This window comes from Myxine glutinosa, chromosome 3 (genome assembly GCF_964187855.1).
Source record: "Myxine glutinosa chromosome 3, kmMyxGlut1.1, whole genome shotgun sequence".
NCBI lineage: Eukaryota > Metazoa > Chordata > Myxini > Myxiniformes > Myxinidae > Myxine > Myxine glutinosa.
Genome location: NC_136263.1, coordinates 51505915 through 51524962, shown reverse-complemented (window position 1 = coordinate 51524962; position 19048 = coordinate 51505915). Strand labels below are relative to the sequence as shown.

Here is a 19048-nt window from a genome sequence, read left to right as displayed (position 1 = left end):
CCATGGAGAGTTCTTTCCAATGAGCCATGTCTCATTTTTTCTATTCAGCACTGGAGGTGCAAAGTTTTTCGGTTTTTCCAAGATGGCGGCCGGACCACATGACCGATGACATCATCATTAACATGTTGTATTCCGCATGGAGAGTTCTTTACAATGAGCCATGTCTCAATTTTTTCTGTTCAGCACTTTTGGAGATATGGTGGTGCAAAGTTTTGCCGTTTTTCCAAGATGGCGGCTGACCACGTGACTGATGACGTCATCATTAACATATTTTATTCCCCATGGAGAGTTCTTTACAATAATCCATGTCTCAATTTTTTCTGTTCAGCACTTTTGGAGATATAGTGGTGCAAAGTTTTGCCGTTTTTCCAAGATGGCGGCCGACCACGTGACATATGACGTCATCATTAACATATTTTATTCCCCATGGAGAGTTCTTTACAATGAGCCATGTCTCAATTTTTTCTGTTCAGCACTTTTGGAGATATGGTGGTGCAAAGTTTTGCCGTTTTTCCAAGATGGCGGCTGACCACGTGACTGATGACGTCATCATTAACATATTTTATTCCCCATGGAGAGTTCTTTACAATGATCCATGTCTCAATTTTTTCTGTTCAGCACTTTTGGAGATATAGTGGTGCAAAGTTTTGCCGTTTTTCCAAGATGGCGGCCGACCACGTGACATATGACGTCATCATTAACATATTTTATTCCCCATGGAGAGTTCTTTACAATGAGCCATGTCTCAATTTTTTCTGTTCAGCACTTTTGGAGATATAGTGGCGCAACGTTTTGCCGTTTTTCCAAGATGGCGGCCGACCACGTGACTGATGACGTCATCATTAACATATTTTATTCCCCATGGAGAGTTCTTTACAATGAGCCATGTCTCAATTTTTTCTGTTCAGCACTTTTGGAGATATAGTGGCGCAACGTTTTGCCGTTTTTCCAAGATGGCGGCCGAACCACGTCACCGATGACGTCATCAATTGGGCACAGTCTATTCCAGGGCAAGACCAATATGTGTACAAAGTTTGGCGATTCTACGTGCAACGGTGTAGACGCAGTGCTGCAAACAGACAGACAGACAAACAGACAGACAGACAGACAGACAGACAGACAAACAAACGAACAGATCAACATACTTGCCGGAATTTTTTCCGGCAAGTAACAAACGAACAGATCAACATACTTGAAGGAATTTTTTCCGGCAAGTAACAAACAGACAAACGAACAGATCAACATACTTGCCGAAAAAAATTTTCCGGCAAGTAACAAACAAGAAGACGTCATATAGAGCACGATACTTGCAAAATTCCCCCTCCCCCGACAAAAAGGTTGCAATTGATCCAGCAAATTTTCCATTTCGTAAAGATCAAAATTGATGATCTTCATCAAAGCTCGGGTCAATAGGATGAAAAGTAATGATTTTTAGATTAAAATTGATGATTTTAGAAGTTTGACCTAGAGTTGACCTTTAACCTTTTCACCTCAAAAAATTGGTTTCCCAATTCAGTGAGACAATATGCAAATGCTGTTCTATTTTGAAGTCAATTGGATTAAAAATGGCGATTTTAGAAATTTGACCTCCAGATGACCTTTGACCTCAAAATCAATAGGCTTCTCGATTGTGATGACCTCTACAACTTGAAGTTTCGTGAAGATCCTGTAGGTTGAAAATTGTTACCTGTAGGCGACTGACATAGACAAACAAACAAACAAACAGATGAAAAATCGGTCAGAGACCGAGGACTTGCCGGAATGTACTTTTTTATTGGCCATTTAGGACAAATATGGCGGCCGAACCACGTGACCGATGACGTCATCATTAACATATTTTATTCCCCATGGAGAGTTCTTTTCAATGAGCCATGTCTCAATTTTTTCTATTCAGCACTTTCGGAGATGTGGAGGTTTCGGTTTTTCCAAGATGGCGGCCGAACCACGTGACATATGATGTCATCATTAACAAATTTTATTCCCCATGGAGAGGTCTTTACAATGAGCCATGTCTCAATTTTTTCCATTCTGCACTTTTGGAGATATAGTGGTGCAAAGTTTTTGCCGTTTTTCCAAGATGGCGGCCGAACCACGTGACCGATGGCATCATCATTAACATATTTTATTCCCCATGGAGAGGTCTTTACAATGAGCCATGTCTCAATTTTTTCTGTTCAGCACTTTTGGAGATATAGTGGTGCAAAGTTTTGCCGTTTTTCCAAGATGGCGGCCGACCACGTGACATATGACATCATTAACATATTTTATTCCCCATGGAAAGTTTTTTACAATGAGCCATGTCTCAATTTTTTCTGTTCAGCACTTTTGGAGATTTCGTAGTGCAAAGTTTTGCCGTTTTTCCAAGATGGCGGCCGACCACGTGACTGATGACGTCATCATTAACATATTTTATTCCCCATGTGGAGTTCTTTACAATGAGCCATGTCTCAATTTTTTCTGTTCAGCACTTTTGGCGATATAGTGGTGCAAAGTTTTGCCGTTTTTCCAAGATGGCGGCCGACCACGTGACATATGACGTCATCATTAACATATTTTATTCCCCATGGAGAGTTCTTTACAATGAGCCATGTCTCAATTTTTTCTGTTCAGCACTTTTGGAGATATCGTGGCGCAACGTTTTGCCGTTTTTCCAAGATGGCGAGCGAACCACGTGACTGATGACGTCATCATTTACATATTTTATTCTGCATGGAGAGTTCTTTACAATGAGCCATGTCTCAATTTTTTCTGTTCAGTACTTTCGGAGATATAGAGGTGCAACGTTTTTCGGTTTTTCCAAGATGGCGGCCGAACCACGTCACCGATGACGTCATCAATTGGGCACAGTCTATTCCAGGGCAAGACCAATATGTGTGCAAAGTTTGGCGATTCTACGTGTAACGGTGTAGACGCAGTGCTGCAAACAGACAGACAGACAAACAGACAGACAGACAGACAGACAAATGAAAAATCGGTCAGAGACCGAGGACTTGCCGGAATGTACTTTTTTATCCGCCATTTAGGACAAATATGGCGGCCGAACCACGTGACCGATGACGTCATCATTAACATATTTTATTCCCCATGGAGAGTTCTTTACAATGAGGCATGTCTCAATTTTTTCTATTCAGCACTTTTGGACACATAGAGGTGCTAAGTTTTTCGGTTTTTCCAAGATGGCGGCCGAACCACGTTACATATGACGTCATCATTAACAAATTTTATTCCCCATGGAGAGTTCTTTACAATGAGCCATGTCTCAATTTTTTCTGTTCAGCACTTTTGGAGATATAGTGGTGCAAAGTTTTGCCGTTTTTCCAAGATGGCGGCCGACCACGTGACATATGACATCATCATTAACATATTTTATTCCCCATGGAGAGTTCTTTACAATGAGCCATGTCTCAATTTTTTCTGTTCAGCACTTTTGGAGATTTCGTGGTGCAAAGTTTTGCCGTTTTTCCAAGATGGCGGCCGACCACGTGACTGATGACGTCATCATTAACATATTTTATTCCCCATGGAGAGTTCTTTACAATGAGCCATGTCTCAATTTTTTCTGTTCAGTACTTTCGGAGATATAGAGGTGCAAATTTTTTTCGGTTTTTCCAAGATGGCCGCCGAACCACGTGACTGATGACGTCATCATTAACATATTTTATTCCCCATGGACAGTTCTTTACAATGAGCCATGTCTCAATTTTCTCTATTCAGCACTTTCGGAGATATGGAGGTGCAAATTTTTTCCAAGATGGCGGCCGAACCACGTGACCGATGACGTCATCATTTGGGCACAGTATATTAGAGGGCAAGACAAATAAGTGTGCAAAGTTTGGCTATTCTACGTATAGAAAGATTCTACATATAGAAAGTTTTCGGGTTTTTCCAAGATGGCGGCCGAACCACGTGACTAATGACGTCATCATTAACATATTTTATTCCCCATCTAGAGTTCTTTACAATGAGCCATGTCTCAATTTTTTCTGTTCAGTACTTTCGGAGATATAGAAGTACAAAGTTTTTCGGTTTTTCCAAGATGGCGGCCGAACCACGTCACCGATGACGTCATCAATTGGGCACAGTCTATTCCAGGGCAAGACCAATATGTGTGCAAAGTTTGGCGATTCTACGTGCAACGGTGTAGACGCAGTGCTGCAAACAGACAGACAGACAAACAGACAGACAAACAGACAAACAGATGAAAAATCGGTCAGAGACCGAGGACTTGCCGGAATTTACTTTTTATCGGCCATTTAGGACAAATATGGCGGCCGAAACACGTGAACGATGACGTCATCATAAACATATTTTATTCCCCATGGAGAGTTCTTTACAATGAGCCATGTCTCAATTTTTTCTATTCAGCACTTTTGGAGATCTGGAGGTGCTAGGTTTTTCCAAGATGGCGGCTAAACCACGTGACCGATGACGTCATTATTACCATATTTGATTCCCCATGGAGTTCTTTACAATGAGCCATGTCTCAATTTTTTCTGTTGAGCAATTTTGGAGCTATAGTGGTGCAAAATTTTTCGGTTTTTCCAAGATGGCGGCCGAACCACGTGACTGATGACGTCATCATTACCATATTTGATTCCCCATGGAGAGTTCTTTACAATGAGCCATGTCTCAATTTTTTCTATTCAGCACTTTTGGAGATCTGGAGGTGCTAGGTTTTTCCAAGATGGCGGCTAAACCACGTGACCGATGACGTCATTATTAACATGTTTTATTCCCCATGGAGAGTTCTTTACAATGAGTCATGTCTCAATTTTTTCTATTCAGCACTTTCACAGATATGGAGGTGCTAGGTTTTACGGTTTTTCCAAGATGGCGGCCGAACCACGTGACCTATGACGTCATTATTAACATATTTTATTCCCCATGGAGAGTTCTTTACAATGAGTCATGTCTCAATTTTTTCTATTCAGCACTTTCAGAGATATGGTGCTAGGTTTTACGGTTTTTCCAAGATGGCGGCGGAAGCACGTGACCTATGACGTCATTATTAACATATTTTATTCCCCATGGAGAGTTCTTTACAATGAGCCATGTCTCAATTTTTTCTGTTCAGCACATTTGGAGATATAGTGGTGCAAAGTTTTGCCGTTTTTCCAAGATGGCGGCCGACCACGTGACATATGACGTCATCATTAACATATTTTACTCCCCATGGAGAGTTCTTTACAATGAGCCATGTCTCAATTTTTTCTGTTCAGAACTTTTGGAGATAGAGGTGCAACGTTTTTCGGATTTTCCAAGATGGCGGCCGAACCACGTGACCGATGACGTCATAATTAACATATTTTATTCCCCATGGAGAGTTCTTTCCAATGAGCCATGTCTCAATTTTTTCTATTCAGCACCTTCGGAGATATGGAGGTGCAAAGTTTTTCGAATTTTCCAAGATGGCAGCAGAACGACGTGACTGATGACGTCATCATTAACATATTTTATTCCCCATGGAGAGTTCTTTCCAATGAGCCATGTCTCAATTTTGTCTGTTCAGCACTTTTGGAGATATAGTGGTGCAAAGTTTTGCCGTTTTTCCAAGATGGCGGCCGACCACGTGACATATGACATCATCATTAACATATTTTATTCCCCATGGAGAGTTCTTTACAATGAGCCATGTCTCAATTTTTTCTGTTCAGCACTTTTGGAGATATAGTGGTGCAAAGTTTTGCCGTTTTTCCAAGATGGCGGCCGACCACGTGACTGATGACGTCATCATTAACATATTTTATTCCCCATAGAGTTCTTTACAATGAGCCATGTCTCAATTTTTTCTGTTCAGTTCTTTCGGAGATGTAGCGGTGCAAATTTTTTCGGTTTTTCCAAGATGGCGGCCGAACCACGTGACTGATGACGTCATCATTAACATATTGTATTCCCCATGGAAAGTTCTTTACAATGAGCCATGTCTCAATTTTTCCTGTGCAGTACTTTCGGAGATATGGAGGTGCAAGGTTTTTCGGTTTTTCCAAGATGGCGGCTGAACCACGTGACCGATGACGTCATCAATTGGGCACAGTCTATTCCAGGGCAAGACCAATATGTGTGCAAAGTTTGGCGATTCTACGTGCAACGGTGTAGACGCAGTGCTGCAAACAGACAGACAAACAGACAGACAGACAGACAGACAGATGAAAAATCGGTCAGAGACCGAGGACTTGCCGGAATGTACTCTTTTATCGGCCATTTAAGACAAATATGGCGTCCGAACCACGTGATAGATGACGTCATCATTAACATATATTATTCCCCATGGAGAGTTCTTCACAAAGAGCCATGTCTCAACTTTTTCTATTCAGCACTTTTGGAGATATGGAGGTGCTACGTTTTTCGGTTTTTCCAAGATGGCAGCCGAACCACGTGACCTATGATGTCATTATTAACATATTTTATTCCCCATGGAGAGTTCTTTACAATGAGCCATGTCTCAATTTTTTCTATTCAGCACTTTCAGAGATATGGAGGTGCACAATTTTTCGGTTTTTCCAAGATGGCGGCCGAACCACGTGACATATGACGTCATCATTAACATATTTTATTCCCCATTGAGAGTTCTTTACAATGAGCCATGTCTCAATTTTTTCCATTCTGCACTTTTGGAGATATAGTGGTGCAAAGTTTTCCCATTTTTCCAAGATGGCGGCCGAACCACGTGACCGATGGCGTCATCATTAACATATTTTATTCCCCATGGAGAGTTCTTTACAATGAGCCATGTCTCAATTTTTTCTGTTCAGCACTTTTGGAGATAGAGGTGCAACGTTTTTCGGATTTTCCAAGATGGCGGCCGAACCACGTGACCGATGACGTCATCATTAACTTATTTTATTCCCCCTGGAGAGTTCTTTCCAATGAGCCATGTCTCAATTTTTTCTATTCAGCACTTTCGGAGATATGGAGGTGAATTTTTTTCCCGTTTTTCCAAGATGGCGGCCGCACCACGTGACCGATGACGTCATCATTAACATATTTTATTCCACATGGAGAGTTCTTGACAATGAGCCATGTCTCAATTTTTTCTATTCAGCACTTTCGGAGATATGGAGGTGCTAGGTTTTTCGGTTTTTCGAAGATGGCGGCCGACCACGCGACTGATGACGTCATCATTAACATATTTTATTCCCCATGGAGAGTTCTTTACAATGAGCCATGTCTCAATTTTTTCTGTTCAGCACTTTTGGAGATATAGTGGTGCAAAGTTTTGCCGTTTTTCCAAGATGGCGGCCGACCACGTGACATATGACGTCATCATTAACATATTTTATTCCCCATGGAGAGTTCTTTACAATGAGCCATGTCTCAATTTTTTCTGTTCAGCACTTTTGGAGATATAGTGGCGCAACGTTTTGCCGTTTTTCCAAGATGGCGACCGAACCACGTGACTGATGACGTCATCATTTACATATTTTATTCCCCATGGAGAGTTCTTTACAATGAGCCATGTCTCAATTTTTTCTGTTCAGTACTTTCGGAGATATAGAGGTGCAAGGTTTTTCAGTTTTTCCAAGATGGCGGCCGAACCACGTCACCGATGACGTCATCAATTGGGCACAGTCTATTCCAGGGCAAGACCAATATGTGTGCAAAGTTTGGCGATTCGCCGTGCAACGGTGTAGACGCAGTGCTGCAAACAGACAGACAGACAGACAGACAGACAGACAGACAGACAAACAGACAGACAAACGAACAGATCAACATACTTGCCGGAAAAATTTTTCCGGCAAGTAATGAAAAATCGGTCAGAGACCGAGGACTTGCCGGAATGTACTTTTTATCGGCCATTTAGAACAAATATGGCGGCCGAACCACGTGACCGATGATATCATCATTAACATATTTTATTCCCCATGGAGAGTTCTTTACAATGAGCCATGTCTCAATTTTTTATATTCAGCACTTTTGGAGATATAGTGGTGCAAATTTTTGCCGTTTTTCCAAGATGGCGGCCGACCACGTGACTGATGACGTCATCATTAACATATTTTATTCCCCATGGAGAGTTCTTTACAATGAGCCATGTCTCAATTTTTTCTGTTCAGCACTTTTGGAGATATAGTGGTGCAAAGTTTTGCCGTTTTTCCAAAATGGCGGCCGACCACGTGACATATGACGTCATCATTAACATATTTTATTCCCCATGGAGAGTTCTTTACAATGAGCCATGTCTCAATTTTTTCTGTTCAGTACTTTCGGAGATATAGAGGTGCAAAGTTTTTCGGTTTTTCCAAGATGGCGGCCGAACCACGTCACCGATGACGTCATCAATTGGGCACAGTCTATTCCAGGGCAAGACCAATATGTGTGCAAAGTTTGGCGATTCTACGTGCAACGGTGTAGACGCAGTGCTGCAAACAGACAGACAGACAAACAGACAGACAAACAGACAGACAAACAGACAAACAAACGAACAGATCAACATACTTGCCGGAAAATTTTTCCGGCAAGTAATGAAAAATCGGTCAGAGACCGAGGACTTGCCGGAATTTACTTTTTTATCGGCCATTTAGGACAAATATGGCGGCCGAACCACGTGACCGATGATGTCATCATTAACATATTTTATTCCCCGTGGAGAGTTGTTTACAATGAGCCATGTCTCAATTTTTTCTGTTCAGCACTTTTGGAGATATAGTGGCGCAACGTTTTGCCGTTTTTCCAAGATGGCGACCGAACCACGTGACTGATGACGTCATCATTTACATATTTTATTCCCCATGGAGAGTTCTTTACAATGAGCCATGTCTCGATTTTTTCTGTTCAGTACTTTCGGAGATATAGAGGTGCAAAGTTTTTCGGTTTTTCCAAGATGGCGGCCGAACCACGTCACCGATGACGTCATCAATTGGGCACAGTCTATTCCAGGGCAAGACCAATATGTGTGCAAAGTTTGGGGATTCTACGTGCAACGGTGTAGACGCAGTGCTGCAAACAGACAGACAGACAAACAGACAGACAAACAGACAGACAAACAGACAAACAAACGAACAGATCAACATACTTGCCGGAAAATTTTTCCGGCAAGTAACAAACAAACGAACAGATCAACATACTTGCCGGAATTTTTTCCGGCAAGTAACAAACGAACAGATCAACATACTTGCCGGAATCTTTTCCAGCAAGTAACAAACAGATAGACAGAATGAAAAATCGGTCAGAGACCGAGGACTTGCCGGAATGTACTTTTTTATCGGCCATTTAGGACAAATATGGCGGCCGAACCACGTGACCGATGACATCATCATTAACATATTTTATTCCCCATGGAGAGTTCTTTACAATGAGCCATACCTCAATTTTTTCTATTCAGGACTTTTGGAGATGTGGAGGTGCAGAGTTTTTCGGTTTTTCCAAGATGGCGGCCGACCACGTGACTGATGACGTCATCAATCACATATTTTATTCCCCATGGAGAGTTCTTTACAATGAACCATGTCTCAATTTTTTCTATTCAGTACTTTCAGAGATATGGAGGTGCAAATTATTTCGGTTTTTCCAAGATGGCCGCCGAAACACGTGACCGATGACGTCATAAATTGGGCACAGTCTATTCCAGGGCAAGACGAATATGTGTGCAAAGTTTGGCGATTTTCCGTGCAACGGTGTAGACGCAGTGCTGCAAACAGACAGACAGACAAACAGACAAACAGACAGACAGACAGACAAACGAACAGATCAACATACTTGCCGGAATCTTTTCCGGCAAGTAATAACGCACAAGACCAACCAATATACTTGAAAAATATTCGATCTTGCAAGTAACAAACACCGGTCAGTGAATTATAGGATGATTGTCTGCAACAACTATTTGTGGGATTTTCATAACTAACGATTTTGAAAATTGCTCATTTCTATTTGTGAAATAAACAAATATCTCACATTCCTTTGATTCATATAAGAATGATGTAAACGTGCATTCATTCACACAGGCACTCATGACTCTGCAGACATTAAAAAAATAACCTGACACAGACATGAGGTTAGGGGTCACATGGCATGAACCTGTGTTCTCAGAAGATCCAGCGCTGATGTAGTTCCAGGTTCTAGACTGGTGCGGTCAGTTTCTCCGTCATCAATCCCAGTCGCCACTCCAGTGATAAGCCGATGAATCACCAGAAGGAAGCATTCAAAAAACGCAGTCACGATGGCAGAGCGTTCAAGCATTCCCACCATGACATTCTCACTGCCGAGCCTAAAGGGGCATCATCCAGCTTCAGTGCCAATTATATTGATCAAGATTATCTTTGAAGAGACTTCACCACCTCTGGGATAACAAATTCTGCAACTACATTCCACATTATTATTATCATGATCCTGATAATAAGCACAAAAATGGTGATCCCCTTCTCAAGTACACCAAATTCATTTCATCATTAAGATAAGAACAACTCAGTGAGTCACTCTTAGTCGACTGGCACTCCACATGTTTTGGGTTCAAATCTGGTTGAAGGCAACATTATTAGAGGACTAGCAGGAGTACCCGGTGTTGCCGAGGAGGGGGGGGGGGGGGGAAGCAGGAAAGGGAGGGGTGAGGAAGGTAGTGGGTGGAGTGCAAGGTGGAGGGGAGGGGTGGTGAGGGGAGAGGGTGGGAAAAGATATACTACATATACATATTTTTGGGGGGTGGGGTGGCTTTGAAAGGCCCCTCAGTTTTGGGGGAGAAGGGGAAGGGCAGGAGGAAAAAAAAAAAACAAGAAAAAATTTCTATCAATTTATCTATCACTATGCCAATGCAGACTCTGGTGGTCTCTCTGTCTTCTACCACATCCTTTCTGGTCTTGCACCCACTAGTCTTTCGATTCATTGCCCCTCCCAGGTTACTGTAGGGCACACGTGGTCCACCATCAACCCCCTTATTGTTAAATTACCTAAATCCAGGATCACTGCTCACCTGCACTCATTCACTCCTCTTTTCCCCCGCCTGTGGAACCAACTTCCACATTCTCTTCAATCTCATTTTCCCCTCCAGGTCTTCAAGACAGCTTTCACCACCATCTCAGATCGTCCCCAATCCAAAACCATGATCTTTTCTACCCTTGTTAACCCCCACCCCAATCCCTTCTTCCAAATTTACAGTTTCCCTCCTGAGAGTTTCCTTCTGTATCCATCTTGTCCACTTCATGCATTCCTCTCCTGCCTCCAATTTCTACCCACACCCATTGTTTGCCCAAGTCTGCCTCCATCTTGGCCTTCAACTCTGCGGTTGGTGTTGCCCCTTCTCTCAAATGTTCCTTTTGTCCTGTTGTGCTGATCCGTTCAGTGTACAAATTCTAGCTCCTCCACGAGCCTCGGCTATGTATACAAAAAGGAGCATGAAATGAGTAAAACGTATTCTTCTCCTATACACCTTCCATGGACCAACTTTATTTGCATATTATAACATGCGAAATTTGCATTTATGTGTATTTAAATTATACAATGGTCTACAAAATGTAAATGTTTCATGATATTTGTGATATTATATCACCTTTATCTATACTAGGGCATTGCCCGTACTATATCTATATCTAAAATTATATCCCCCCCCCCCTCTATTTACATGAAATGGTTTGGTCCAAAGCGAACGGCTTGCGAGTACGGTGACAATCCCCCCCCTCTATTTACATGCAATGGTTTGGTCCAAAGCGAACGGCTTCCGGAGTTTGGTAAAGAAATCGCCATCGCGTGCACAAACGCGCAGGAAAGCGAATGAATCGCAAATTCGTTTTTATTAGTTGTAAAACATAGTTTAACGCCAACATAGTTTGCAAACGTGAAATAAATGAATACGCTCTCAAATGTGCCATCCGAGGCAGAGTGTGCCCGCCACGTTCGGCACACGCGATCGTTCGCTGCTCTCTGATTGGTTGAATCGTTTTTTGGACATAGCTCGGTAAGTAATTGTCCGATTAATATGAAACCTTGAAAAGGCACATCCTCGGGTCCCCAGCAATATACCTGGCAAGTTAAAAGTATATCGGACCCGTGGTTGTCGAGAAACAGCGGTCACAGACAAACAAACGTACAGACAGACAGACAGAGATTACTGGAATTATAGATAGATAAGGATTGAAAGCTTCTATAAACCGAACCAGACTCAGAATTACACCATTATCGGATCGCTAGCAAAACCCAGATGCTCACTGGTGACCTTCAGGGAAGAGTTCGACTCTACACATTAAGCCGGTCCACACAAAATGGTTGACTCTTGATATTCAAAAAGAAACTTGGAATTGCCACCAAAAACCTACCAATAAAAAGACATTGCAACCAATAAAAACTAGAGGTTCCAGGCAACCTGAACTCAACTGGTCTATATCAATACGGTTAGAATATGAAAAATAGAACCACAAACTATATAGTTTATATGTGCTAAAAATGTGACAAAAATTGATTTTTCAATATGGCCGCCCTGCCGCGCCCATTTTTGGGCGCGCAACGCCCAAATGCAATCCCAAACTAGTTTATGTCTTAAAGATGCTGCATAACAAGTTTCATTAAACTTCATCAATATTTGTGACTTTTAGAGCGTAGACGTCAAATTGTTTACAGACAGACAGACAAACAGACGACAGACGACGGACACTGGGTGTCAAAAAAACTCAGCTGGACATAGTCCAGTTGAGTTAATAAACCAACGTCACCATGCACCTTGTGTAAACATAAACCCTGAAGATATAATACAAGTTGCTGCCCCCTGCTGGTCAGCCATGGAAACCACTAAATCCATCCCTTATCAGGAATGAAATCCAAAGGTTTAATATAAGCAACAAACCCCTGCAGCAGGTTTCCAAAGAAAGTGGAGTTCAGATCAGGAGGGACGGTAGTGTCATGTGCAGGTAAAAGCGAGAATAGTGGCAGCAGGTAAGGGAAAGTGAGTGCAGCCGAGCCGTAGCCGCCGGCACGCAGAACGGCCCACAGCTTTGGTAAGAATCCTTTTTGGAGATTCACGTATTTCCAGCAGTCCTGTCGAATGGATAACATAGTCAGACAAAATGTGCAGTGTTGAGACACCAAAACAAAAAGTCAAGAGGCTCAACATTTGGCAGCAACACAGAATTTTTAAAACCCTCATGACAAAAAGGATTCAACAAAGAAAAGTCAAAACTGAAACTTAATTTGTATACAAGATTAATCACATCGTTTTTTTTTGTTGTTGTTTTTTTTTTTGTTTTTTTTGTATACTGAATCGAGGCTCGTGAAAGAGCTAACATTTATTTCACAAACAAATCAACCAGACAAACAAAATATACAAAAAGAGGGAGCGGAAGACAAGATGGGGAGAGAAGGGGAAGCACACAACCACAACATTTGAGAGCAGGGAGAAGTGTGGGAAGGGGAGGGGGGGGGGGGGGAGGTATAAAACACAAGGGGACCGAAATTAGCGGGGGTAGAAAAGATCAAGGTTTTGGATGGGGGAGGATAAGAGATGGTGGTGAACAGCTGTTTTAAAGACCTGGAGGGTGGAGTGGGATTGAAGAGAGTGAGGGAGTTTGTTCCAGAGGTGGGAGAAAAGAGGAATGAAGGAGTGAAGTTGAGCAGAAAGTCTTGATTTTGGCAGTTTAACCATAAGAGGGTTGCAGGCAGATCTTGTGCGACCTGAAGGAATATTGGGGGGACAGAGCCCAGAGAGGGCTGGGGGGGCAAGGCCAGAGAGGAGTCGGTAGAAGACGGAAAGACCACCAACCTGCCTGCGGTGAGTGAGTGAAAGGCCCTTGGAGTTAGCTTCATCGCGGGAGATTCCAATGATTCTTAACGCTTTGGTTTCAACAGCGTGAAGACGGGCTAGGTGTGAGGCAGGAGCACCAGACCAGAGGGGAGAGCAGTATTCCATAGAGCTGCGGATGAAAGCCTTGTATGTGGTGAGGAGCTCAGGTGTGCCAAGGAAGGACTTCGCACGACGGAGGATGCCCAGTCGGCGACTGGCTTTGGAGGCCAGATTTGAAATGTGGTTTTCCCAGGAAAGATCATGGCAAATAGTGAGACCCAAAAGCTTGAGTGACAGAACTTCTTGGAGAGTATTATTCAGAAAGTGGATGGGAGGGTTTTCCAGTCGGTCTTTTCGGAGAGACATCGTAAGAGTGTGAGATTTATCAGGATTGAAAGACATGTTCCATGTCTTGTAACATGTAACATCCCTATCTGCCATGATCTTTCTTTGGAAAACCACATTTCCAAGCTGGCCTCCAAAGCCAGTCGCCGACTGGGCATCCTCCGTCGTGCGAAGTCCTTCCTAGGCACACCTGAGCTCCTCACCACATACAAGGCTTTCATCCGCAGCTCAATGGAATACTGTTCTCCTCTATGGGCCGGTGCTCCTGCCTCACACCTAGCTCGGCTTCACGCTGTTGAAACCAAAGCTTTCAGAATCATTGGAATCACCCGCGATGAAGCTATCTCTGAGGGCCTTTCACTCCCTCACCGCAGGCAGGTAGGTGGTCTTTCTGTCTTCTACCGACTCCTCTCCGGCCTTGCACCCCCAGCTCTCTCTGTGCTCTGTCCCCCAAATATTCCTACAGGTCGCACAAGATCTGCCAGCAACCCTCTGATGGTTAAACTGCCGAAATCTCGGCTCTCTGCTCACCTTCACTCTTTCATTCCTCTTTTCTCCCGCCTCTGGAACAAACTCCCACACTCCCTTCAATCCCACTCCTCCCTCCAGGTCTTTAAAACAGCTGTTCACCACCATCTCTTATCTTCCCCCATCCAAAACCTTGATCTTTTCTACCCCCGCTAATTAACCCCAGATCCACCTTGTTTGAAATTCCAACTTCTTTCCTGGAAGTCCTGGCAGTGTCCATATGTTTTATACCTCTCCCACTCCCCCTTCCCATGCCTCCCCCCCCAAAGCCCTCTCCCTACCACAGATCTCTCGATGTCTCCATGTCTCTCAGTCCCTGCTCTCAAATGTTGTCTTTGTGTCCTTCCCCCTCTCTCCCCATCTTGTCTACCGCTCCCGATGTTATATGTTTTATGTGTCGGTTTGTCTTTCTGTGTGATTAATGTTCGCTCTTTCACGAGCCTCGATCTTGTATACAAAAAAAAAAAAAAAAAAAAAAAAAAAAAAAAACATTAACATAGACTCGCATTTAGGTGAATAGTCTTCCAGACAAATTTTCTGAAAGCAATACAATATATGAAAAACAAGACCGAAAGTCTAAGAGAGGCGAAGCTGGGCTTGTTTGATACTTTAGTTGAAGAGGATAGTATGACCTGGGTGGAGATATCAGTGAGCAAATAATGTGAGTATTAAATTATTTTGAAGTGCTCTAAGTCTCGAAGCTGTCTGTCAACATGGAAGTGAAGAGATTGCATTGAGACGCTGGTTTATTCTATATGTTTGGAGTCAACAATGAACCAACCATACACCGCTTCAATCCAGTAACTTTGCAGCCACCACAAAGGGATTACAGTGTTATGATTATATTTACTATATTATTATTATTATTGTTATTATCATTTTTATTATTACGAAGACAATGTTACTGCATTAATAAACCAAGGCTAATTCCTTACTCACGTGATCATTAATACACTGCTTCTCATCGAGTCATCCATGAACCATACACCACTTCTCATCGCGTCATCCATGAACCACACACCGCTTCGCATCGAGTCATCCATGAATCATACACCGCTTCTTATAGAGTTATCCATGAACAATCCACCGCTTCTCATCAAGTTATCCATGAACCATGCACCGCTTCTCATCGAGTCATCCATGAACCATACACCGCTTCTCATCGAGTTATCCATGAATAACACACAGCTTCTCATTGAGTTAGCCATAAACCGTACACAGCTTCTCATCGCGTCATCCATGAACCATACACCTCTTCGCATCGAGTCATCCATGAATCATACACCGCTTCTCATCGAGTTATTCATGAACAATACACCGCTTCTCATCGCGTCATCCATGAACCAAACACCGCTTCTCATCGAGTCATCCAGGAACCAAACACTGCTTCTCATTGAGTTATCCATGAACCGTACACCGCTTCTCATTGAGTCATCCATGCACCATGCACCACTTCTCATCGAGTCATCCATGAACCATACACCGCTTCTCATCGAGTTATCCATGAATCATACACAGCTTCTCATTGAGTTATCCATGAACCAAACACTGCTTCTCATCCAGTTATCCATAAACCATACACCGCTTCTCATCGAGTCATCCATGAACCAAACACTGCTTCTCATCGAGTTATCCATAAACCATACACCACTTCTCATCGAGTCATCCAATAATCATACACTGCTTCACATCGAGTCATCCATGAACCATACACCACTTCTCATCGACTCATCCATAAACCATACACCGCTTCTCATTGACTCATCCATGAATCATACTGTTGCGGATATGAGGATTATGTTTTTTTGTATTGTATAGTAAATTGTTTGATTCTGGCCCCTCCTGCCTCCAGTGTTGTGTAAAGGTTAAAAGGGCGTCCCGGTAGTTAATTCCATAAAGCATCCATTGAAGGACACTATAATACCCTTGTTCAGTAGTTTATATCCTTATTATGTGTTTTAGGGTAAGGCCTTGTCTTCCATTAGAATGACACTCCATTGCACCAAGTAAAAAAGATAGATTCCCTTCATTCCCATTCCCAAAAACCTCCATTTCCCCTTTCGTCAATTGCCATTCGCATTGCCAACCAACAATTGCCGCCATTGACCACGAGGCAGGGTTGGGGAAGAAAGGCGGGTCCCCACCTCGTCATAGAGGGGAGGAGTGAGTCAGCCCCACTCAACCAACCATGAACAAGGGGTTGGACTTGGAGAGGGTGTGGAGAGAAACATCAAGGAGGTTCGCGAAGGTTGAGGGGTGGGGCCTATATAACCCGCCGCGGGACGTTCCCCAAGGAGATGAGCTATGACAAGAGCTGAGTTGTGAGGTCCAAAAGAAGAGATCATCCAGGGAAGCACAAAGCCTGTTATTCGTCACCTTGCTCGCCAGCAGCAGCGTCCACAGCAGCAACAACACTCGACAGCCGTTTGGGGCCTGGACGGCGGTTTTGAGCAGGGCCGCGAAGGGACGGCGGCCGCCCAACGCGCCAATCGTGCTGCCGGACCCATTGGACTTTCCTCTCCTTCCAGCCATTCCTGCCTGCAAGTTCCCCATCCGTGTACGTGAGTTTGTTCTGTTTGTTCTGTCCTGGGTATTCAATTAAGTCTGTATAAGCTAGTATTTTCACTGTGTCACCTGCTTTTTCATGTCCCCTGTAAATAACCGTGACTGCTCTTTTTGCTTGTGTGTGTAAATAATAAATCCCGTTACTCTTCTGTACGTCTTCTTCTTCCTCTTTACATTCGGTCGCTTTAGAGTTTTCCCACATTGAATATCTGTGGCGCGATACGGCCAACGTTTGGGTGAATCGGGGAAACTGTTAGGTCGCGGGGCCTCCGCTCGGCAAACATAACATCCTAAACCGCGAACCGTAACAATACACTGCTTCTCATCGAATTATCCATAAACCATACACCGCTTCTCATCGAGTCATCCATGAATCATACACTGCTTCTCATCGAGTTATCCATGAACCATACACCGCTTCTCATCAAGTCATCCACAAACCATACACCGCATCTCATTGAGTCATCCATGAATCATACACCGCTTCTCATTGAGCCATCCATGAATCTTCCACCGCTTCTCATTGAGTCATCCATAAACCATACACCACTTCTCATTGAGTCATCCATGAACCATACACTGCTTCTCATCATGTCATCCATAAACGATACACCACTTCTCATTGAGTCATCCATGAACCATACACTGCTTCTCATCATGTCATCCATAAACCATACACCACTTCTCATTGAGTCATCCATGAACCATACACCGCTTGTCATCGAGTCATCCATGAACCATACACTGCTTCTCATCATGTCATCCATAAACCATAGACCACTTCTCATTGAGTCATCCATAAACCATACACCACTTCTCATTGAGTCATCCATAAACCATACACCACTTCTCATTGAGTCATCCATAAACCATACACCGCTTGTCATTGAGTCATCCATGAACCATACACCGCTTCTCATCATTTCATCCATAAACCATACACCACTTCTCATTGAGTCATCCATGAACCATACACTGCTTCTCATCATGTCATCCATAAACCATACACCACTTCTCATTGAGTCATCCATGAACCATACACCGCTTGTCATCGAGTCATCCATGAACCATACACTGCTTCTCATTGAGTCATCCACGAACCATACATCGCTTCTCATTGAGTCATCCATAAACCATACACTACTTCTCATTGAGTCATCCATGAACCATACACCGCTTCTCATCAAGTCATCCACGAACCATACACCGCTCGTCATCGAGTCATCCATGAACCATATTCCGCTTCTCATTGAGTCATCCACGACCCATACACTACTTCTCATTGAGTCATCCATGAACCATACACTGCTTCTCATTGAGTCATCCATGAACCATACACCGCTTCTAATCAAGTCATCCATGAACCATACACCGCTTCTAATCAAGTCATCCATAAACCATATACCGCTTCAATCCAGTAACTTTGCAGTCACGACAAAGGGACTGCAGTGTTATGATTATATTTACTATATTATTATTATTATTAATATTATTATTATTATTATTATTATTATTATTATCAAAGTGTTTTTATTTATTTTATTTTATTTTTTATATACTTAGTCTAGGCTCGTATGAGAGATAACACAAAGAACATAAAAAAAGGAGCGGGTAACAGAAGGGAGAGAGAAACGGAAGCACAACAACAGTAGGGAACAGGGAGATCTGAGGAAGAGAGAGGGCTGGGGCGGGGAACACAGGGTAAACAAAATGTACACTACTGGGACTTTCAAGAAAGAAACCAGTGAATTTGAAGGAGGTGGGTTTGGGCTGGATTAACGGGGTAGAAAAGATCAAGGTTTTGGATGGGGGAAGATATGAGGTCGGAAAAAAGAGGAACGTTATTGTTATGATGACAAAAACGATAATATTGTATTAAGTAACCTGGGCTAATTTGTCCGAAGCGGCCTG

The 19048-nt window shown here is 43.0% G+C and overlaps 1 protein-coding gene across 3 annotated transcripts in view; it reads right to left on the bottom strand.

Moving 5' to 3' along the window:
* LTN1 (listerin E3 ubiquitin protein ligase 1) overlaps positions 1-19048 on the bottom strand; it is a 390185-nt gene that overhangs the window by 344561 nt on the left and 26576 nt on the right. For all 3 annotated transcript variants that reach the window (XM_078774055.1, XM_078774056.1, XM_078774057.1), the window contains 2 exons: positions 12767-12957; positions 10015-10204 (listed from right to left, as the gene is read on the bottom strand). In XM_078774055.1, coding sequence (XP_078630181.1) covers positions 10015-10204; positions 12767-12957 — 381 coding nt within the window. The remainder of the gene's footprint in view (positions 1-10014; positions 10205-12766; positions 12958-19048) is intronic.